Here is a 22721-nt window from a genome sequence, read left to right as displayed (position 1 = left end):
GGGAATTAAGTCAGCCAGGTTTAGGATGTTTTCTTGTCTGGATGAATGCTCCCCCAACATCCTCTGCTTCCTCTGAGTCAATGTATACAAAATCACTCAACTTTCTTGATTCCCTCAGGACTTTTGAAGAGGTCCTGAACCTTCTCATCGCTAGAATGTGTCATTCCACTCAAACCACCTCCATGGCAATCTGCTTTATACCATCAGTTGCAACTGAATTTCGCTTTTGAATCTGTGATCATTTAGCATGAATGAAGACTGAAAACTGGGTCACTCTTTCAAATTTCTTTGTGGCCATCCAGGTAGACTTTGAAAATATACACACTCTTCATCTTAAATTTCAGAACTTCCTTTGTCTCTCATTGAAGCCTGGAGCTCATGAAATGTAAGATACTTTTCAGTGATGTTTGGCAGTCATGTTGAAACAGAAACTGTTGAAGGACTGCTCAGAAGCGCTACTGTGTGAAAAGAAACTAGATTTCTTAAATGGTTTGTACCTGAAGAGGACAAAATTAGGACTGATTTTAGAAATGAATGTCAGGTATTTCAGAATCATCTTCTACTTGTTGCCTGATTATCTGCCTCAGATTCAGTCACCAAGAGCTTCTAATACCATGCTCTCCCCAACTCATCTTTACCCTCATTATCATCAAGTCCTCACCATCCATTATCCCTTTCCACTAGTTCACTGGTTAATCTTTCTGCATTCTGTTAAGGCCAATGGCATCATATATTCCTGAAATATAGAGAGGGCCATATTAATTATCTGCTTAAAAACTTCTCATTATCTATAGCAGTGTTTCCAAAATAAGGTATTCAAATATATACCTGAATATATGAATGTTATATCATGATTTTAAAGATAGGGTTTTCATGGTAATCATAGCTAGCCTTTATCGCTGAGATTTACATACCTCCTTTATTTTTATATACCTCCTTAGTGAAGATTAGAAAAACATTTCCATAGACTGATTTAGTTTCTTAATTATCTAGAAGCCTATGATTTCTGTTTCTTCCTCCAGAGAAGATTGAAAAATATTAGTATATGTTGTATTTTCTAACCTCCTTACATCTTTTGTTATTTCCCATTGCAAACTCAATATTTTAGCACATACAAATCCTCATTTTTGTAACCAGCATCACACTTTCATGCCTCTACTCCATTGCATACTTTGTGCCTTTGTTTTTGTTGAGCAATTATTGATAACTCAAGTCATAGTTTTCAATTTTATATTCATGGAAATGATTTCTGATGCACCTCTGGGTCGCTACCTCATTTTATACGTATACTCACTTGTGTGTTCCTTATGAATCTGTGTGCTGCTTCATCGTTAGACTTTGAACTCTTTGGTAGAAGAAACTCTTTAATCAATAGTCATTTTTCTGTCTTAGTGCTTCCACAGTTGTCCATGGCTCCAGGTTCATGGATGGTTCTTAAATTCTCTGTGACTACATTTTGGGTCGTTCTAGTGAACTTCCTATTCTTTATGAGGTAAGTTTTCCCCTGTCCTTGAGCCACCACACAGGGATGCTACCATAGTGGGTATCTCAGCACAGTTTGGCATGTTGGGCTGAATAAATTGAGAAATCTTTCCCAATCATTAGTTTTCATTGCCCTAAATTATGTTATTTGGGAAAGTTGTTTGAAACAAGGCTTTGTCACCTAAGAGGATTAGACTAGCTTGGTATTCTTTGAAATTGATTTTATCTTATACCATCTTTGCTGTATGTAAATTTTATGATGATTCTAGCCTTCTTTTATACTTGGATTTATCAGTAGTCAGTGAACGGTTCATAGCATCTACTGTATTCAGCCACTGCTTAAGACTGGGAATACATCATTAAAGTAAAGATGTTATTTGTGCATTCTTTCACATTTGAATAATAGGGCATACCTTTATTGCTTTTATTTCCTGGCTTCTCAAACTCCTCACTGAAATCCTATTTATCTACATACATGTTTTCTACCTGTGGGTTTATCTCCAGAAATTTCTTTTCCTATCCTCTATATTTCCTAATTATCCATTAAACTTAATTAGTAATTACATCTTTAAAAAATAATGGCTACAATTTACTGAAGACATATTCCAAACACCTAACAGGTATTATCTCATTTAGTTCTTAGGTGAAATTTATGCATCATTATTATCTACATTTTATGGATTGCAAAACCAAGGTTCATAGAAACTAGATATTTTATTCCAGGTAACATCCTGTGTAGGAAGTTGTGGAGCCAGAGTGCAGTCTCAGTCAATTTGACTGGCTTTCACCAATTCACCAAACCACCAGGCCCCATGTCCCACCCATCAATAGTACTACTTTTGTGTTAACACTTTTGTAAATTGCGAAATACAGAACATAACAAGTAGTCAAACATTTGCCTGAGAATAGATTATGACAATGTATACCAGAAGAATAGAAAACTGTAATAACCTATATTAACCTTAACTCCACAGGGACCCATATTTAGCCTAACCAAAATACAGCCTCTTATAATGAAAACATTTTCTTTGCTTTATCTCAGGACGTAATTTTCTCTTATACAATGTATAAATTACACATCTTCACTCTAAACTCCACCATTGAAATCTAACAAGAAAGCTGAAGTTACATAAATGATTTTAGAAGTCAAAACACCAAAGTTCCTTCACCCTAGGAGTTACCGAGAACTTATCTTTTAGGAAGTACATTATACATCTCTCACTGGGGCTAAAAACAATATGTGTGATTGTGCAGGGTGATTGGCATCAGCATCCGAGAGACTTGCCCAAAAGCAATAATTTGATTTCATGTGCATTTCTTGATAGGGTAGAATGCAATGCTTATCTTTGTTCTTGCTTCTTTAGTCTTCTTTTCCACTACTATGTTTTTTGGGCACTCCTTGTAGGCCATGACACTCCATACCTCTACTTTGTCCAGGTTGTAAGACAAAATTTATTCCTCAAGTGAGCAAAATTTGCTCCTTCAGCTTGGTTTCTAAGATCCTTCCCAGTAAAAGAAATTATTGCTCTTTAGAAATATGGTTGATTCCAAACCTAAGCAATACAGGCAAAAATCAGTCTAGAATAGCTTGCTACCACAGAAAGAAAGTGTTTTAAAATGATGTAGATATGAAACAGAGACATACAAAGCAGCTTGAAAGTGTACCTATGGGTAAATTCTGGGACTATTGGTGCATGAAGATAATTAAACACAATAATGTTCTATACACTATTGGGAAAAAATAAAAACTTTACTCACAGATCTTCACTAATAAATCTGTACTAACAGATAGAAGATAGATAGAAAATACTCTTGCTAACATAATCCTGAATGTTGCCTAATAAATATAAGATGAGTGATGAAGTGCACAAGTCATGATTTTACAATCATCAATAGATGCTAATTACAGGAGAAAATTGTGATAAGAGGCAGGATATTTGCACAGTCTTAAAAATGCTCCACGTAGACAGTTCTTTCCTTGGAAAATGGAAGTACAGAATTATATGGTAGGAAAATTGGATCATATCTGGAGCAAGTGATCTAAATTAACACCACTCAGGTGAGACAGATGGTCCCTTCAGCTGTGATGCCTTCTTAGAAAAACACAAAATCACCTATAATCACCCATGTAGAATTCTGGCTAAGAATGTATTACCTAGATTCAGACATGAGGACATATCAGACAAGCACAAAGAGAACAACATTGTATTTAAAAAATGGAAAGGCAAACCGCATTAACCAAAATGTCAATCTCAAAAAACACAAATAAAAAAGGCTATGGAAATAATTCACATTAAGGAAGGCTAAAGGATCATAACCATTAAATGCTACCTTACTATAGACTGCATATCATTCTAAAAAGGAGAAATGCTATAAGAATATTATTAGGCCTGTTAATAAAAACAAGAATATAAAAAGTAAATTGGATAAAAGCATAACATCAGTATAGAATTTATCGATGTTGAAAAATATCTAGTTATATGAGAATATTCCCATTATTATATTAGGGGCTGGTGCTGTGGCCTAGTGGGTGGGGCTGCTGCCTGAAGTGCTGGCATCCTATGTGGGTGCTGGTTCGAGTCCTGGCTGCTCCACTTCTGATCCAGCTCTCTGCTGTGGCCATGGAGGGCAGTGGAAGATAGCCCAAGTCTTTGGGCTCCTGCACCCACATGGGAGACCCAGGAGAAGCTCCTGGCCCCTGGCTTCGGATCGGCATAGCCATTGTGGCCATTTGAAGAGTGAACCAGCAGATGGAAGACCTATCTTTCTCTCTTCCTCTCCTTCTCTCTGTGTGTAATTCTGACTTTCAAATAAATAAATAAATAAATCTCCAAGAAAAGAATTATGGTTTTATACTTCTTGCCATCAAATGACTCAGAGATATGGAGAGAGACAGAGATAGAGATGGAGACAGAGATGGAGATGGAAATGTAATTGGAGATAGAGATACGGAGTCACAAACAGGAAAAAATGTAAAGAAAATTGAATATAGGCAAAGGTATATATGTGCTTTTTAGCCACTTTTATTTTTGTAAATTTTATGTAAGTTTAAATTTTTAAATACAAGTTCAAAGAAAAAATTAACAACATGCAACAGTCAGAAAAATGTTTAAAACTCAGTTGACGATTTCCAAACTTCCTTCACCATAGCATGGGCTTCCAATAACAGGCATGGATAAACTAAGTGGTAGATTAGATACAATTTTTAGAATTCTAGCTATTAATATGTATTCAGTTATTGAATACTTATTGGACACCTTCTATGTGCCAGAAAATATGCTATGTTATGTTTCTGTTTCTCAAGAGAACACATTAGAGTATGTATGAGAATACATTATTTGGGAAAAAAGAAGAAAATAACTCACAAATGTGAGTTATTAGCAGTAGCAAATTATTCGCAATAAATCCGACATCTCCTGCTTTCCTGAATGTGGTATAGCCTTTCTGAGACCAGCTCATGTTCCTTAGTAATAAAGCAGGTAACTTGTCACTCACGGCTGAAAAATCTGCCTGAAGAACTTGCAAAGTACCTCAGTCTTTTAAGGGTGAGGTCTCACTTTGCAATTTCATTAATGTCATCATTTGGGGTACTGTTGTTAAATGCAGCAGAGTTCAATGGGAAATAGAGTTCTCCCAGGTTACAACTACCAGATGGTGTACCTTACTCTCAAGATATAGGCTCTGAGACTCCCTGGCACTATGTGTTGACTTCCTATATTATAGTTAGAGACCAAATTCTTATTATTGACTTTCAGGAGTCTCTGAACTCAGCCTGGATCATCAAAGTGTAATAGATGGAACCAGAACCATGACACTTGACAAATCTCAGTGCAGATTGAGCTCTAAAATTTGCTTAATAATTGCTGATAGGTTAATTATTAGTATCTTTGGTCCTATTTTCTCCTTTTAAACTGGGAATAATAATGCAATCTTCCTCAGTGAATCGCTGTGAGAGTTACATGAGATAACACTATATGAAGTACCTGGCACAGCGCCTTGTGTATGCAGATGGCACTTAAACAATACTAGCAACTGATGTTACTGTAGAATGATAAATATAATTTCTATTTTAACAAGTAGCACCAGAATTCCTCCTTAGGATGGGAATTCCTTGGCTTTAATCTTTCTGATTGTAAGGCCCTGAAGTGAAACTATTCTACTTAATGGATCAACAGAAGTTAGGGTGTAAAAGAACAAGATAAAGAAAAAAGGAAATAGTAAGGAGAGAGAAATTATGAAAACTGAGTTTTATGGACAACGTAGGATAAGAAACAATTTTTAGAAAGTAAGAGGTCTAGTGTTAAATGTTTTGCTGTCTGACTTTCCACAAGTATGACCCTTATGTCTTCCCAAAGCCCTGTTAAACCTGTGACTTCAGTGACTCTTATTTTGTTTCCCTAAGGGAACCTGAAGTGAACAGGCTGTGTTTCGTGAGTCATTTATGAGCAGTGAAGAATGAACGGATGAAGAATGAATGGATGAAGATGCAAGTGTGATGTCGATGGGAAGGATAAGTGAACCAGGTGTTGGCACAGACTTGCAGAGGAAGCCTCTGACGAAGCACAGAAATCTTGAGGGATGATGGGATACAGACTGCACCTGGCTCAAGGTTGTGTCCTTTCTGTAGTTAAGAGAACGAACTCTCTTCCCAGAGCCCATTCTTCAGAATAATCTGTGCTGCAGGTAAAAACAAAAGAAAACAAACACGAGCAAAAACAAACCTAAAATGAAGGAAAATACTTTAATAGTTCTATGATTCTACACTACAGAAACGGAATTATTTTGTTTAGTGCCATTCTTTTTAGTGGGTAAACCTGACTTTATTATTAGGTTGCCTGGTGTTTCTGTTTATTTCAATGGTGGATGTGTTTCTACCTTTTGCTGGGGCACTGTTAATATGATAGATTACAGGGTACTGCCAGATGTCTGCAAAGATTATTGTTGACATAGGCCTATAGAACCTATATCTTTAGTAAATATAAATTTCCAAAGTACAGTTTATGGATTACAATGGCTTTCTCCCCCCATAACTTCCCTCCCACTCTCACCAATAGATAACTCTGGTCAAGGGCTTTGGGTAAGAGATTGTAAACACAAATTCAGAAAAAAAAATTAAATATGAGTGAAAATAAAGGGCTTACCTTCCAGTGTATTTCTAAAGCTGAAATTGGCAGCTTTGTCCATGGAACCAGATTCATACTGGGTCAGACTCAGGCAAAATTCCACATCCGATGAGGAGGGGAGCCTCGGAGTCCTGGCTTTGTCATGGTTTCCAGGATTGCGCAGCAAAGGTCCCTCGGAGGTTGCATTACATAAGGTCTGACGGCTATTGTACTCCTCCAACCGGCTACAGATAATCTGTACAAAACACCCTCATGTTAAGAAGCTATCACCACCTCTGGGTGAACGGGAGAAGATAGTAAGGTTAGAATTCCCTGATAGCGTAGTTAGATTTCTCATCACTGGGAGAGCGGTATCTTAAAATAAATCGTTGAAGAAAGCAGCTTTCTGAAGATTGTAGCATTAGCCATAAATCTAGAATAAGGTTCTAGTCTTGCATCCACCACTTAAGAAAATGCTTTAAATTTTCTAGGCCTCATCTATCAAATGTAGATAACAGCCACTTCATGTAATAATAGTATGAGAAAATTAATGCAGCAACTATTTTTGAAATAATTATTACCTGTTAAACGTTGAGGCGATGGTGATTCGGGGGTTGCTAACAATAGACAATTGTATCTCTGTATACAAAGCCCAAAACACATGGCATAGTTAATAGTAAATACTCAGTGAATATTGTTTTATTACTATTTTTAAAAAATATTTATTTATGGCCGGTGCTGTGGCTCAATAGGCTAATCCGCCGCCTTGCAGCACCGGTACACCAGGTTCTAGTTCTGGTCGGGTGCCGGATTCTGTCCCGATTGCCCCTCTTCCAGGCCAGCTCTCTGCTGTGGCCAGGGAGTGCAGTGGAGGATGGCCCAAGTGCTTGGGCCCTGCACCCCGTGGGAGACCAGGAGAAGCACCTGGCTCCTGCCTTCGGATCAGTGCAGTGCGCCAGTCGCAGCGCGCTGGCCGCGGCAGCCATTGGAGGGTGAACCAACGGCAAAGGAAGACCTTTCTCTCTGTCTCTCTCTCCCACTGTCCACTCTGCCTGTCAAAAAAAAAAAAGTATTTATTTATTTGAAAGTCAGAGTTACACAGAGAGAGGAGAGGCAGAGAGAGAGAGAGAGAGAGAGAGAGAGAGAGAGAGAGAGAGATGTCTTCGATCGATGGTTCACTCCCCAGATGGCTGCAACGGCTGGAGCTGTGCTGATCTGAAGCCAGGAGCCAGGAGCCAGGAGCTTCTTCCGGGTCTCCCACATGGGTGCAGGGGCTCAATGACTGGGGCCATCTTCTACTGCTTTCCCAGGCCATAGTAGAGAGTTGGATTGGAAGTGGAGCAGCCGGGTCTCGAACTGGCATCCATATGGGATGCCGGCGCTTCAGGCCAGGGCATTAACCCGCTGCACCATAGCGCCAGCCCCCGTTTTATTACTATTAATCAATATTATGTTCAGATGATAAGGACTAGATATTTTTCACTTAATGTCTACTTTTTAATGTGCAGAATGACTCTCCTGGTTGATTATTTTTTAGAGTATTAAATTTTATCAGTTCTTTAATTTAGCTAGAAATAATGTGACTCTGTTTGGCAAATTATATTAAAAATGATAATTTCCCATATTTTTAAGAAAAAGTCTGAAGAAAGCATGTTACATGTATCACTTAATTTAAATCAAACAGCATTGTCTCATCTTTACAAATAAGGAAGCTGAGATTCAGAGAAGATTCATGACATTTTCTAGGCTATATGGAAAATGATGTCGTGCTGAGACTAACTCAAAAATTTTACTCCACCTTCAGTATACATTGCACTTATACACAGGCTAGCAGGACTCAGCATTCAATGTTTTCTAAGCATTTTCTAGATTAAAATTAACAGAGTTCTCCTATATGTAGTTTGTAACTGGCTCCAGATATGATATACCTTTGATTATAATGATTATTATAATGACTATAATCTTGTCAAACCATCAATGGAAGAGAAGTGGTTTCAACATTGCTCTTTTAAATGTAAACCTGGGCATCTCTTTATCTTTTATTGTGAAGAATTATATTACTATAGTTTTAATCATCTGTGACTATTTTAAAATTTACTGTACATTGGGGCTGGTGCCGTGGCGTGGTGGATGAAGCTACTACCGGCCATGCCAACATCCTATATGTGCACCAGTTCCAGTTCAGGCTGCTCCACTTCTGATCTGGCTCTGTGCTGTGGCCTGGAAAAGCAGTGGAAGATGGCCCAAGTCCTTGGGTCCCTGCATCCATGTGTGAAGACCTAAAGGAAGCTCCTGGCTCCTGGCTTCAGATGGTCTCAGCTCCGGCCATTGGGGCCATCTGGGGAGTGCAACAGTGGATGAAAGACCTGTCTCCATCTGCCTCTGGCTCTCAGTAACTCTGTCTTTTAAAAAAAATTATTGTATCTGGATGAAGTTAAACATTTGTTTCATTTGATAATTGTTTATGACCTTTGCCTATATTCCTGATGAACTAGGCTGTTTTTACTTTTGTTTATTGAACAATGTATTTAATGGAACATTAATCCTGTGACTATAATATAAATTAAAAATATTACCTCAGAAATAATAAGATACTAAGTTAAAAATGTAAAACCAACTCTTCAGGTCTATAGAAAGTGCTTTTTGGGGCAAGTCTGTCTACAAACAATAGCACCTGATATTCAATAAACATTTATTCAGTGGCAACACTGATTTAGCTGTGTGGCAGGACAGGGCTGTCTACTTTCTATACATATGAATGGATTTTTAACCAAGTAAACGTCTATGTGATGTCATAAAAGCAAGCTGTGTTAATAGAATTTTGTCCTATTGATATTTCATATTGAGGTTCGTAAAGATTGTAAACTCAGGAACAAAATGGGCTGTGGGCACCTGCATGGGAATTTGGTAAACAAGGTGTAATACTAATTATATGGAATGAAACTTGTTGATTGGGATATAGGGATCACTCACAACATAATTTTTGGTACATTATGGGGAGAAGGACTGAAAAGAATAAAGGAAAGGAAAGTTCTGGAGCATCTGTGAGAGGCAGACTCATCACAGGCTCCCAGCACCTTGGGTCACAGCCAAGACATACTGGCCCATTCTGTGAACTGAAACTGTGGCAGCCAAAAGCAAAATTAAGAACTTTCTGATAATAAATTAATCTAGTGAATTATAGCCAAGAAAAAAGCCAAAATTCTAAAACAGCCCCTCAATTCCTTCCTGATATGTACCTGCTTCCTCACTGACCCTGTGTCATCTATATTGTGTCTCTCTCATCAGCCCTCATTATTCTTCACCCAGGTGTGTGTGTGCTCTGCGAAGCTCAATGTCAGGGACCCCAAAGCTGATTACCTCGACCTTTGGCTCCCTTTGGGTTTGGTTAATGGAGATAGCACAGGGTTTCAGGGGACAGGAAAGGAGGGAGTTTGGATCAAGTATTTCAGCAGCTCGCTCTCTGCTGGGTCAAATTGAGCTGGCAGCGTCCTTCTTTAAAAAGCTCTGTCACGTGCCTTTCACCATTCAGCCACCCTCCTTCACTTTCACACATTCTTCTATTCACTGGCTTTCTCAGTCACACTCTTCCAGGTTTTGTTTTGTTTTGTTTTTCCCCTTTCCCTCTGGCTCCTTCCTCCCAGTGTTACTGGCTCTGCCTCATGTATCTTACCTACTAATGTAGTGCCCAAGGCAGGCCTGGCTTATGTAATTTGTAGTGACTTCATTAAAATGAAAATGTGGGTTCCTGATGTGTGGCAGGGATATATGAATACCTCCTTTCCATGGGCACAGTGTCTCAATTTACAGTGAATAGATGGGATTGAAACCCCCATGCCATATTTTAGTACGTGGGTGTGTTAGTATACTTGTGCTACCATAACAAAATGCCACAGACTGAGTGGCTTGAACAACAGACATTTTCTTGTAGTCCATGATACCAAGTCCTGAGGTGAAGGTGGTGAGGCCCTCTGGCTTGCATGTGGCACCCCTTCTCTGTGTCTTTGCATAGTATTTTCTCTGTGTAAGTGGGTGTTGGAGGAAGAGAGAGAACATATTTTTTTTCATTTTGAAAAACATATTTATATGAGACACAGGGACATAGAGACATAAAATAGAGAGAGGGAGGCAAAGCTAGAGTTCTGATTCATTGGTTTATTTCCCAAATGCGCAAATGGCAAAGCTTGGAGCTGGGAATGCAGTCAAGGTTTCCCAGATGTGTTGTAGGAACCTAATTACTTGAACCTCCCAAGATTTGTGTCAGCAGATGCCAGAGTCAGGAGTTTAGTGGCATGACTTGAACATGGCTACTCCAATGTAGAACACATGTGTCTGAACTACCAGGCTAAATGCCTGCTCCTGAGAGAGAACTTCTGTGACTTTCTCTCTCTTAGAATGATGCAGCACTATTTGATTACAGCCCACTCTTCTAAACTCATTTAGTCTTAATTAATTCTTTTAAGGTCCAATCTTCAAATAAAATTAGATTGAAGGTTATGGCTTCAGCATAAGATTTTTAGGGAATGCAGTTGAGTCTAGAATTTGGGAAGAGAAGCTTCATGTAATCATCTGCCCACTCCACTGTGGTGCTGCCAGTGGATACAAAGGATCTCTGCTTGGCTCCGTACCAATACACCACAGGGCCCATGTTCAATCCTGTTGTTCCCTTGCTTATACCAAAGCCCCTACCAGAAAGGATAAGAGTGGAATATATCCTACCTCCTCCTAATAGCAGGCTCAGACAGACAGTGAGGAGAGCGACTACACTGGACTAATGCCAGGGCATGGAAGCCATAGCCAAGACTCATTCCAGGAAGGCAAAGAATATTTTGCGAGGAGGCAGAGGAACTGCAGGAATAGGAACGCATGTGGGTCAAGGCCCTAAGCCACCAGAGCATGCTCCTTCATCCTCTGACTTCATTTACACAACACAAATTCATAGATAAAATGATTAAGAATTTTGAAGCCACAGATCATTAAGCCTCAAGTGTAGAGTTCGCTTCCGAGCATGGAACACTGTGGGGGCTGTAAAAATGCTTATGAAACTGGCCCAGGTCCAGGCTCATGCCTGTTTTCTCTTCTTTCCTCTCCTTCAGCTATATCACCCAGCTTCATGGCTTACACTTCATATACAAAGAGAAGGGTCCTCAAATTCCTAATTCTAATGCAAACCCATTCCTCCAAGTTCTAAATGTATGATACACATCTATGACTTCATATTTCTATATTGTCTCACATGCATCTGAAATATAGCTCTTAAATCCAAAAACCTGTTCTCCCTGCATTTCTTTTCACACCAACCATCCTGCAGCTCAGCTGGAAACCATGAATCATAATGCTCAAGCCAAAACCCAGTAAGTCTTATTTTGTATTTTATTCTCCATTGTCTTTCACATAGAAATCATTAGCCATTCACATTAATTATACCTCGAAAATTTATCTTGGATCCAGCAAATATTCTCCATTTGCTTACATCCTGTGTGATCTGCTGCTAACGTCAGACTGCCTACTCTTCTGTGAATGTGGCTTCTGTTTTTGCATCCCATGACTGCTCATGACTAAGCATGCTCACTCCTTACAATGCATCTAATATCCCACCTACTTTTTTAATGCCAAGGCAAATAATTCATTATAACAAACATCCTTGATTCTGACTTAAGCTTTTTAAAAGCTTTTTAAAAGCTAAAAGTTAAAAGGATCTGACTAGGAATTTAAATGAGTTTACAATCCTCCACCAAATTATTTTGCTTAAAAATGATGAGAATCTCTAGTGAAAAATCTAAAATCTGAGATGATCCAAAATTCAAAATTTTTTGAGAGTTGACATAATGACACAACTGGAAAATTCCGCACTTGCTCTCATGTGACAGGTTGTAGTCAAAATGCAGGCACACTGAAAATATTGTATGAAATTGCCTGCAGGCTGTGTGTATGGTAGATAGTTAAGAAACATAAGTGACTCTCATGTTTGGACTTTGGTTCAATCTCCGAGATATCTCTCATTATGTTTATACAAATATTCTATAACCTGAAAAACTCCAAAATCTGAACCACTTTTAGTACAAGCATTTCAGAAAAGAAATTCTAAACCTGTAGGCAAAAGAATAAACTATGATTAAAAATACATGACTAAGTTGAAATGAGATCTTTTCATAAGTATCAAGTAGAAGTTCTAAGTAATTAAAATGTCATTTCAGGAGTGGGTGTTGTAGTGCAATGGGTTAAACCACTGCTCATAATGTCCACATCCCATATCAGAGTGCAGGTTTGAATCCTACATTCGCTTCAGTTCAGACTTCCTGCTAATCACTCTGGGAGGCAACCAGCAGATAAGGAATTGAGAGCTAAAGTTCCTGACATCCACATGGGAAATCTAGGTGTAATTTCTGGGTCTTGTCCTCAGTGTGGCCCAGCCCCACCTACTGCAGGCATTTTGGGGAATGAACCAGTAGATTGAAAATCTTTTTTTGTTTCTCTCCCTCTCTCTGTCACTTTGCCTTTAAATAAATAAGTACAACTTTAAAAAAGAATAAAATAAAGTGTCCTACCATAATCAACTGGCGTATTTATTCTTCCTCAGTGGTACATAAATTAATGCTTCAGCATAAAATTATCAGTGCCTTAGACTTAACGAACTGAGTAATTAATGAGGTAGTGAGAAATAAATTGTGAGCAAATGATGAAGTGCAGGAGAGCCCACTCTGCTACTACTGAGCTCTTCATGCAGATGTATGATTCCACAGGGGCCTTGTGTCCAATAAGGAGACAACATTTTCCTTTACCCAACTTAAGTTTTATTCATTTTAATTTCTGTTAATAAATAATGATCATTATCTCCTTCATAGAATTTAGTCTTCATGAGGACAAAGATCTTTGATTTTGCCGGCGCCGCGGCTCACTAGGCTAATCCTTTGCTTTGCAGCACCGGCACACCGGGTTCTAGTCCCGGTCGGGGCACCGGTCCTGTCCCGGTTGCCCCTCTTCCAGGCCAGCTCTCTGCTGTGGCCAGGGAGTGCAGTGGAGGATGGCCCAAGTGCTTGGGCCCTGCACCCCATGGGAGACCAGGAGAAGCACCTGGCTCCTGCCATTGGAACAGCGCGGTGTGCCGGCCGCAGCGCGCCTGCCGCGGCGGCCATTGGAGGGTGAACCAATGGCAAAAAGGAAGACCTTTCTCTCTGTCTCCCTCTACTGTCCACTCTGCCTGTCCAAAAAAAAAGATCTTTGATTTTTACATTATGGTTATTCCTTATTCTCAGAATCTGGAACAATATGTTGAACTCTGAAGAGATTCAATATATATTTGTGGAATGAATGAAGAAAATGAAGAAGACAATGAGTCTTTGACAACAAATGTATAATGAGCACTCATTGTTTTTCCTAGTGCTGTTATTGATACCAGCCTTTACCAAAATATTCAATTTTTAAGATTTTATTTATTTATTTGAAGGTCAAGATACAGAGATGGGGAAGAGAGAGAGTGATCTTCCATTGACTGATTCTCTCCCCAGATGGCCACAATGGCCAGGGCTGGCCCAGGCAGAAACCAGGAGCCAGGAGTGTCATCCAGGTCTCCCATTTCAGTAGCTGGGACCCAAGCACTTGGGCCATCTTCTGCTGCTTTCCACAGGCCATTAGCAGGAGCAGAAGTGGAGCAGCTGCGACATGAACCATTGACCATTAAGGATGTTGGCATCTAAGATGAATGCTTTATCCACTATACCACAATACCAGTCCCAAAATATTTTTCTAAACACGTAATGAGCCACTATTTGTGCCCCAGGCAATGAGGAAGTGATATCTAAGTACTCGTACATTTTAAAATTGAAATTCACACAACTACTTGGTGGATTTATATGATTTTATCCTTGCTTTAATGATGAGGATTTAACCTGGGTATCAGCACAAAACACTAGTAGAATATATATACTTGCCATAATTAAAAATTTCGGGAGCAACAGGCAAGAAGCACAAAATAATATTTTAGAAATCAAAAGCCTTATAACCAACTGTTTGCAACACTTCTGAAAATAATAAAGACCATCCTGTTGGTCTCTTGCCCTAGGGAGTCTACAATCTTGAAGTATGTAAACACAAATTAGATAATCAAAAAAAATAGCTCCCTTTGCCAACTGTTTGAGCAAAGACAATGAGAAGAACCACTTTCAATTACTGGTCAGAAAGACATAATTTATGAAATAGACTATTGTTTAATAGTTTGTGTGGCAGAAAAATAATTGGGCTCCAAATTCAGGTACTTTTGGGTTTCAAGTCTGACTCAGTTACTTTTCAACAATGTAGCAATGAGCAGATTTTATAGACTTGCTACACCTCAATTTCCTCAATTTTATTATGATATAATGCATGAGAAAATAATTCAACAAATGGTTCATGGCTCAACAAATGTAACTTGCTGGTTTTTATGATACTTCCTGACATTTCTTAATCCTTATATCCATATATAATTGAGAATAAGAATTGTTGGGTGATATTTAAAGCCAGAACCAGAACATTAAAATCCAATCCTCCTGATTCTAAAGCTATCATCACAACTTTTATCTCTACTTGTTAATGGCTTAGGAATGGTTGAATAAAACTAATCTAACTAACTTTTTTTTTTTGACAGGCAGAGTTAGTGAGAGAGAGAGAGAAAGGTTTTTCTTCTGTTGGTTCACCCCCCCATATGGCCACTATGGCCTGCGCTCAGCGCCAATCTGAAGCCAGGAGCCAGGTGCTTATCCTGGTCTCCCATGTGGGTGCAGGGCCAAAGCACTTGAGCCATCCTCCACTGCCTTCCCGGGCCACAGCAGAGAGCTGGACTGGAAGAGGAGCAACTGGGACAGAATCCAGCGCCCCGACCGGGACTAGAACCTGGGGTGCTGGCGCCGCAGGCAGAGGATTAGCCTAGTGAGCCGTGGCACCGGCCAAACTAACGTAACTTTCATAGTGAATGTAATATATTGAATACCTTCAAAATGCTATTAACTAGACATCACAGCAGGTACATAGACTAAATTATTTTCATTCCTCTTTGGATAATAAATTTTCTGATATTTTCAAAAGATCTTGCTGCTTTAAAGATCACTACATTCAGTTAAATTCGAGAGGTTTGAATGGAACTACTTTGCTGAAATACCAACTGCCAAATGACAAAATGGTCACATGACTAGAGATATTAGTAACAAGGAGAAGATCTGCTCTGTTTCAGGAAATAATCTGAAAATTTAACTTCAGGCCAGCACCGCGGCTCAATAGGCTAATCCTCCGCCTGCGGCACCTGCACACTGGGTTCTAGTCCCAGTCGGGGCATCAGATTCTGTCCCAATTGCTCCTCTTCCAGGCCAGCTCTCTGCTGTGGCCCAGGAGTGCAGTGGAGGATGGCCCAAGTCCTTGGGCCCTGCACCCACATGGGAGACCAGGAGAAGCACCTGGCTCCTGGCTTTGGATCAGCGCTGTGCGCGGGCCACAGCGCGTCGGCCACAGCGCGCCAGCCACAGCGGCCGTTGTGGGGTGAACCAACGGAAAAGGAAGACCTTTCTCTCTGTCTCTCTAACTGTCCACTCTGCCTGTCAAAAAAAAAAAAAAAAAGAAAAAGAAAATTCAACTTCAAATCATTACATTACTACTAAGAGGAGGCAGGGTAGGAAGAATTGTTAGCAACATGGAGAACACAGTGAGAAAATTATGTTGTCCAGTACTGACCCGATCAGCCATATGACCCTAGGAAAGTTATTTAATTTTCTGTATATCAAGTTTTTTCACCTTAAAGTGGGGAATGGAACAAATTTTATCAAGGTTCATATATGATTGATATAACATATGTAAAGCATATAGTATAATGTCAAGTGTAGAGTGATTAATGATAATTACTATAATTATTGTATACAAGATTATAGGTCATACCACCAAAACATTTTTTTTATCTGAGTCCATTACACTCAGATGTATCTGAGTCTATTACACTGCTTAAATATTCATTATTATAATACAGAACTTGGGTATATTATTTTCAAATATATTATAATAGTATTTTCCATACACAAAATTCAAAACAATATAGTAAATGAGATACTGAACAAGTTACTTTATTTGAGCACATTTTGTTGAATTAGTTTGTAGTGATGTTTTAAGCTATATTAGTCTACATTTTAGAAACAAAAATGTCTCAGAAACATTAAATAATTTGCTTGGAGTCTTGTAGCTAAGTTACATACATCTACTCAAATGGATGTTTATGTGACTCTACAGATTGTATCTTTTTTTTAATTTAGTAAATATAAATTTCCAAAGTACAGTTTATGGATTACAATGGCTTCCCCCCCATAATTTCCCTCCCACTTGCACCCCTCCCAGATTGTATCTTTTCTACTACATTGTTCTGTTTTTCATTCCATTTACTCGTCTTATTCACATGAAAAATAAGCATACATGAGAATTACACCCCTCTTATTTTTGTTGGGGAAAAATAAAAGGTCGAAGGGTCTGAGTAACTTGTTCAATTTAACCTAGTAAATGGCAGAAGTAGAATTTTGAGCTTAAGTCATCTGTCCAGCACTTTGTTCTTTTTCCATTTCAACAAAAATGATTCATTACACACGCTTGGAGAAAAAAAAATCTGGTGTCCCAAGTCAAAAGAAATAAGGGAGATAAAAAGAAGAAACAGATGCATTAATGAAGAAGACAAACTAGATAGTGCTCTCTTAACTTAAAGAAACTGACCAACTACCACCTATTAAAAGCTTTCAGGAGTAAAGGTTCTGTTATGGAATTAGAGGTTTATCTGGAAAAAAAAAAGTAAACCATATGACATTCCACAGAATCTTTCATAAAGAAAAAAGAGAAGCTGTTATTTCACTGAGCTGTTGCCATGGTTACCTAAAACCCATGACTCTGTGCTGAAATGTGACTTTTTCCCTTCCCACTGTTTTGCTTCCCTGTGATGTGCTTTTCACCTGATAAGTGAATTGCCTGGCCACAGTCCACTCTTGTCTATCATCTAGGAAATGTTTCTACTGTTAGTTTTGATTCACCATGACAGATATCTCTGTTGCATCATTTATCTGATTTTTGCATAATATTGGATGTAATTGTGTTAAACATAGGCATTTTTAACTTAAATATATTATTCAACTATCCCAAGACCAAAAAAAATGAATTATTTTAATTGATTACAAATCCGGCTCAACCTTAAAAGCTTTTGGCATTAAACAAAGAAATTGACAAGCAAAATATGTGGATTGTAAATATGAATTTTGTAAGAAAATTAGCATTATTTTACTTTTGTATATTACCTTATTTAACAGAAAACTTTGCCAAGTAAATATTTCCAATCTCACTTAAATATCATGCAGACATCTTATAACTTGTTACTTGCTTGATATTCTTTACTGTGCTCTTTTTTTTGCATGTATACATGTACATACATGTAGAAAAGCAGAGAAAACTCTGAAGAAACTACATAAGATATCTTATCCAAGACTTTGAGTAAGTGGTTTCTTATTGACATTATTTTGTACTTGGCATTGGAGTTTCTTATGGAATTTTATCTATGATAGTGTTGGAGACAATATCTTTCTTATTTTATATTTTGTTCAATTCAATATGCATTTCTAAAGCTTATCACATGTATATTTCATGGTCCTGGGATCAGGGGAGACAAAAATATTTAGACCTAATCTCTATGTTGGAGTGGCCTACAATCTGCTAGAAATAGACAGGTTTGAAAATCATGTGTACTGAAGAGTTGCAGCCACAATGTCATAATTCTGTGCAAAGTTTGATAATGATTGTACTAAGCAGAGGGGGTTATTCCTTTCTAACTAAGGGATGTGGATATGTATAGATTTAATGGAATGTTTCATTATGATATTAATGAAGAATACCATTGTATGTGCTCATGTTGTCTAAAATAAGTGAATTTTAAGCAAATCAAAGGACCATATATCAAATCATGCATTGACAAAATAGTGGTTTATTCAACCCTTTCAAGAAACTAAGTAGCTCCTTAAAAATAGGGAATAAGATAGTGAACTTAAATAGTAAAACCAGGAGGCTACGAGGTTCTCAGATGCGTGACTGGAGAAATCATGCTATCATTTTAGGCTTTTATATATTCTATGATAAGATGTGGGCATGATATTCGACACCACTGAAGGTCTCTGTTCAGAGTTAATGACTGCTTTTAAATCTCTGAAATCTCCTTTTGTATGAAAAACTGGAGGTTTAGTATCAAAGAAGCAATCAGCCCAGCTAATTTGGAAAATATTAAGGAAACTCACTTAGTCTGGAAGCTATTTGATCAGTTTTCACACAATCCAGTATAGTTCTTAGTTTGACTGTTCAATTCAGAGAAAAGTATTCAAATTAATGGTGTGCTTATTACAGAATCTATGTTTTTGTAAAGTGAAAGTAGAGAGATACCAAAACAATCTTCATATTAATTAAATCAGATTCTTAGAACAGCCTATAATTTAAAAATCACAGGAGGAGGTTTTAAAAATACAAATGCATGAACTTCACAACAGATGACCGAAATTTGAATTTCTGGCATGTTATATGGTTGGTATCCATGCACAATTTTTTAACAAAATTTGTCAGGCTCCCTAGGTGATTTTAAAACAGAACTGCTTAAGTCAATTGATATAAACAACTGGTCTTCATCTTTGAAGGACTTTGTAACCAGGGAGGTTGTGTTAAGGAAGGGAAACAACCAATATGATTTGTGTGTGACTGTCCCCTCTGTCACTGCTTATCCCTTAGCACTTGACATGACAGGTGGGTGGACAGCCCGTGTTCTTTCATTTGGCTTGACTTATTTAAACTGTTATTTGCTTCATTTTCTCCAATGGTCTTTCTTCACTCTGTTTTCTCATTTTATTTAAGACAAAAACTTGTTCCTGCACAGTTCTTTAATCATAGAACAAGTTTGAAATTGTAACAATTTGTTAAATGTGTATCCTCTAGATCCAACAGATTTTCTTTAAAAAGTAATAAAACTGACCATAATCATAAAAAGATAAAAAGGGAAATTACACATAATCATCAATAGATGACTAGAAAAAAAATAAATACAATTCTGGGTCTTGTCTAGTCTGAAATTAATTAAATATTTATTTGTATCTATTTGCTAAGCTTCAGTGTAAAATTATAACTGCTTTTTGATAATTTAGATAATCCTCTAGCATTTCTAGGTCAAGCAAAGCTACATAGCTACAGAAAGCTTTACAACTGACCTAAAAATCCTACATCCAAGCTTGGCAGTATTTTAAGCAATAACAGAAAATAATTTTACATTTTCTAGATTAGAGTAGGAGATTGGAGACATATTAAAGTAGATTTTTTTCAAGCATATTTTTCCAGTCTTTTCTGCACAAACATATCATTACTTTTGGTAAGTAGCAATAACACCAGAAAATAGTGGTCATTTTTTAATGAGTTTCAGCAGTGTCCATGTGGCAGGCCATCCACATTTTAAAATTGCAGAATATTAGAGAGTCAATGCTATATCCTTACCACCCCCTTCAAGTACTGAATTTAATTTTGTAAAGCATTACTAACCAAAGTATTCCATTAAAAATTTTTGGTGAACAGGAAGAAAAGCATTCCTTCTACTAGTATGGTATTTCAATGGCAAACTATTAATTTCATATTTTTCTGATTACTTTTTGTCCCAAATTCAGAATGTGAAATTCAGAATAGAAAAAATAAAGACATTTGCCCAATAGCAATCCCCTACATTGCTATCTAAAATTCTCAAAAATATAGGAAAAAAGAAAATATCTTCTGCAGGCTAACAGTAATACAGAATGGGTCAGATTCTTTGATTGAAGAAAATCACATCAGTCAAGTCCTTACAAATAGTATAGAGTGGTCATGTAACCAATCTATTTGAGAACAAATATCTTTGCTTTTTCCCAGCTATATGACTTTAAGCAAGTTCCCTAATACCTTTAAAATGGAGAAAGGTTAATAAGAGTAGTAAATGAATATATATATATATACGAAACTACTAGCTATAGGGCTGTGAATATGTTAAATACTCAATGAATATTAGCTTTCTTTCATTATCTACTTATTTGAGCCTCTATATCCTTATATATCTAAAGATAGAGAGAGAGAGATTTATTCTAACCAGTACTCACCAAACTTCCCTGACGGTAACAATCACCTTAGACATTTGCTAGGCTATGACTTTCCAGGACCTTTTTCTGAAGATTATGATGAATGAGTCTGGCATTAGGCCAGAAATTTGTATTTCTAATTTGCACATTATATATATTGTATTGTCAATAATAATTTTGTTATTCAGAACCAGTAGACAAGATCACTTGTTCATTCAATCCTCTGCATTCATTCATTTACAAATGTTTTTTGAGCCATTGCCATTTACCAGGCAGCATCCTTAGGTATTGGGAAATAAGAGATGAACCGTGAACTATTTTTCATTAGAAAATATAAGCCTAGAGGGTGAGACAGATATTAGACAAATATTCATACAAATATCTATTTAATTAAATTACAAAGTGTGCTATAAAAGAAAAGAGCCAGATACATTGAAAACTATCAACAAGAAGATTTTTCTTGGCCATATGGGGGACGTTAGGAGGGATGTTTAAGAAGCCATGTATTAAGAAGTGATTGCTAAGATTTCTTTCTGCTCTCACAGTCTTTGTCCAGTACATCTTACCTGCCAAGAGGAGAAGAAGGATGCTGGGCTGAGTAGGTTAGGGTTTTCTGGGTGACGACCTCCCATATACTCATCTGTACAAACGTCACAGCTTTCTGCATCCCTCCAGTCCCAGTATGGGATAGTGAAGTTCTCATCCCCTGTCAGCTTCTGGATTTCTTGTTCCCACAGCAACAAGAAGAGTCTGTGCCAAGGCAGGAAACCGGGTGCTTCATGGGCAAAATCAATGTCTCTCCAGACTTCAGATCCCCCAAGCAGTGTGTCTCTGGAAACATAATAATGCATCCAGACAAAGAGGTCATAAATATTGATGTCACTAAACATGGGAGTTGTCCCATTATTCATTTGGCCATAGGTGCCTACAGGGATGACATAGTCTGGGCTCGTAGTATGCTTTGCCAAAGTGAGGTAGGCAAGGAATTTGTCCTTTTCTGAGACACTCAGATCGAAGATGTTTTTCCTCACCAAGAGTCGCCTTTCTGTGCAGTTCGGTCCCCGAAAGCCAAACTTGCAGTTTCCACAGTTGAATCCCATGAAGTTGCCAGAGCACTGGCAGGTTCTATTGTAAAAGACAGAAGGCCAAGACTCCCGTTCATCCACCCCTGTGAAGGGGAATTGAGGCCCAAGGGGGGCGTTAGACAGAAGGATGTCCTGACAGGAGCCTCTGCCTGAGAGCTGGCCACAGGGACTCCCGTCACCATTCCATGGAGGGCAGCATTCCTTCTCCATCAGGTTCTTGGAGGAGGTACAGGCTCGAGGAAAATGGCCAGCAGAAGTCCAGAAACTCCACATCAGGCAGTACAAAACAGTCAGACGCATGTTCCCTCTGGTTCACACAATACCTGCTTGAGCGGATTAATTGGAGCCACAGACTTCTCTTTCCAGCTACCGCTACAATGACTATCACATGTCTTGGCTAAGTCCTATATAACACCACTCCCACCTCCAGCATCCAATACTCTCTGTCTTTATCTTAACCTTTCATCTTCTGAAAAGCACATGACTAACTTTTCTTTGGAGTTGGCATGGATCCCACAGCAGGATTGGCTCACGTTAAGTGAGAAACACTACCAACCATTAATCATTTAATTTGGATGGTTAGTATTGTAATATTGAGCTGAATACTAATAATATCAGACCTGAGAAAATCTAGTTAATTGATTATGAAATTAATAATAAATTGAGTTTGCAAATGAGAAGCAGTGTCACAAATAGAACTTTTCTTACTAAGGTCAGAAATGTTGGAGATTTTGGGTGCAGGGTGCCTGTTTCTCAGAGACCATAAATAGGCTACAATATTTTTAGAACCCCCTTTGCAGAGAGGAATTTTCATCACAGCCCAGAAATTATTTCTTATGACTGATTACATTTCAGTTGATTTATTTTTACAGCACATTCAAAGGAAAATATCTGGCTAATATTTTCCCCTGATTATCTAGATACATTTTCTGACT

At 38.1% G+C, this 22721-nt stretch overlaps 1 protein-coding gene across 1 annotated transcript in view; it reads right to left on the bottom strand.

The window, feature by feature from the left end:
* The window catches only part of TYR (tyrosinase), a 96392-nt gene extending 74306 nt beyond the window's left edge, over positions 1-22086 (bottom strand). The window contains exons 1-2 of the mRNA XM_062198296.1: positions 21268-22086; positions 6624-6840 (exon numbers count right to left, since the gene is read on the bottom strand). Coding sequence (XP_062054280.1) covers positions 6624-6840; positions 21268-22086 — 1036 coding nt within the window. The remainder of the gene's footprint in view (positions 1-6623; positions 6841-21267) is intronic.
* Between the last annotated feature and the right edge of the window lie 635 nt (positions 22087-22721).

This window comes from Lepus europaeus, chromosome 7, assembly GCF_033115175.1.
Source record: "Lepus europaeus isolate LE1 chromosome 7, mLepTim1.pri, whole genome shotgun sequence".
NCBI classification, from domain to species: domain Eukaryota; kingdom Metazoa; phylum Chordata; class Mammalia; order Lagomorpha; family Leporidae; genus Lepus; species Lepus europaeus.
The sequence above is the reverse complement of the archived record's forward strand: the minus strand, read 5'-3'. Positions and strand labels throughout refer to the sequence as shown.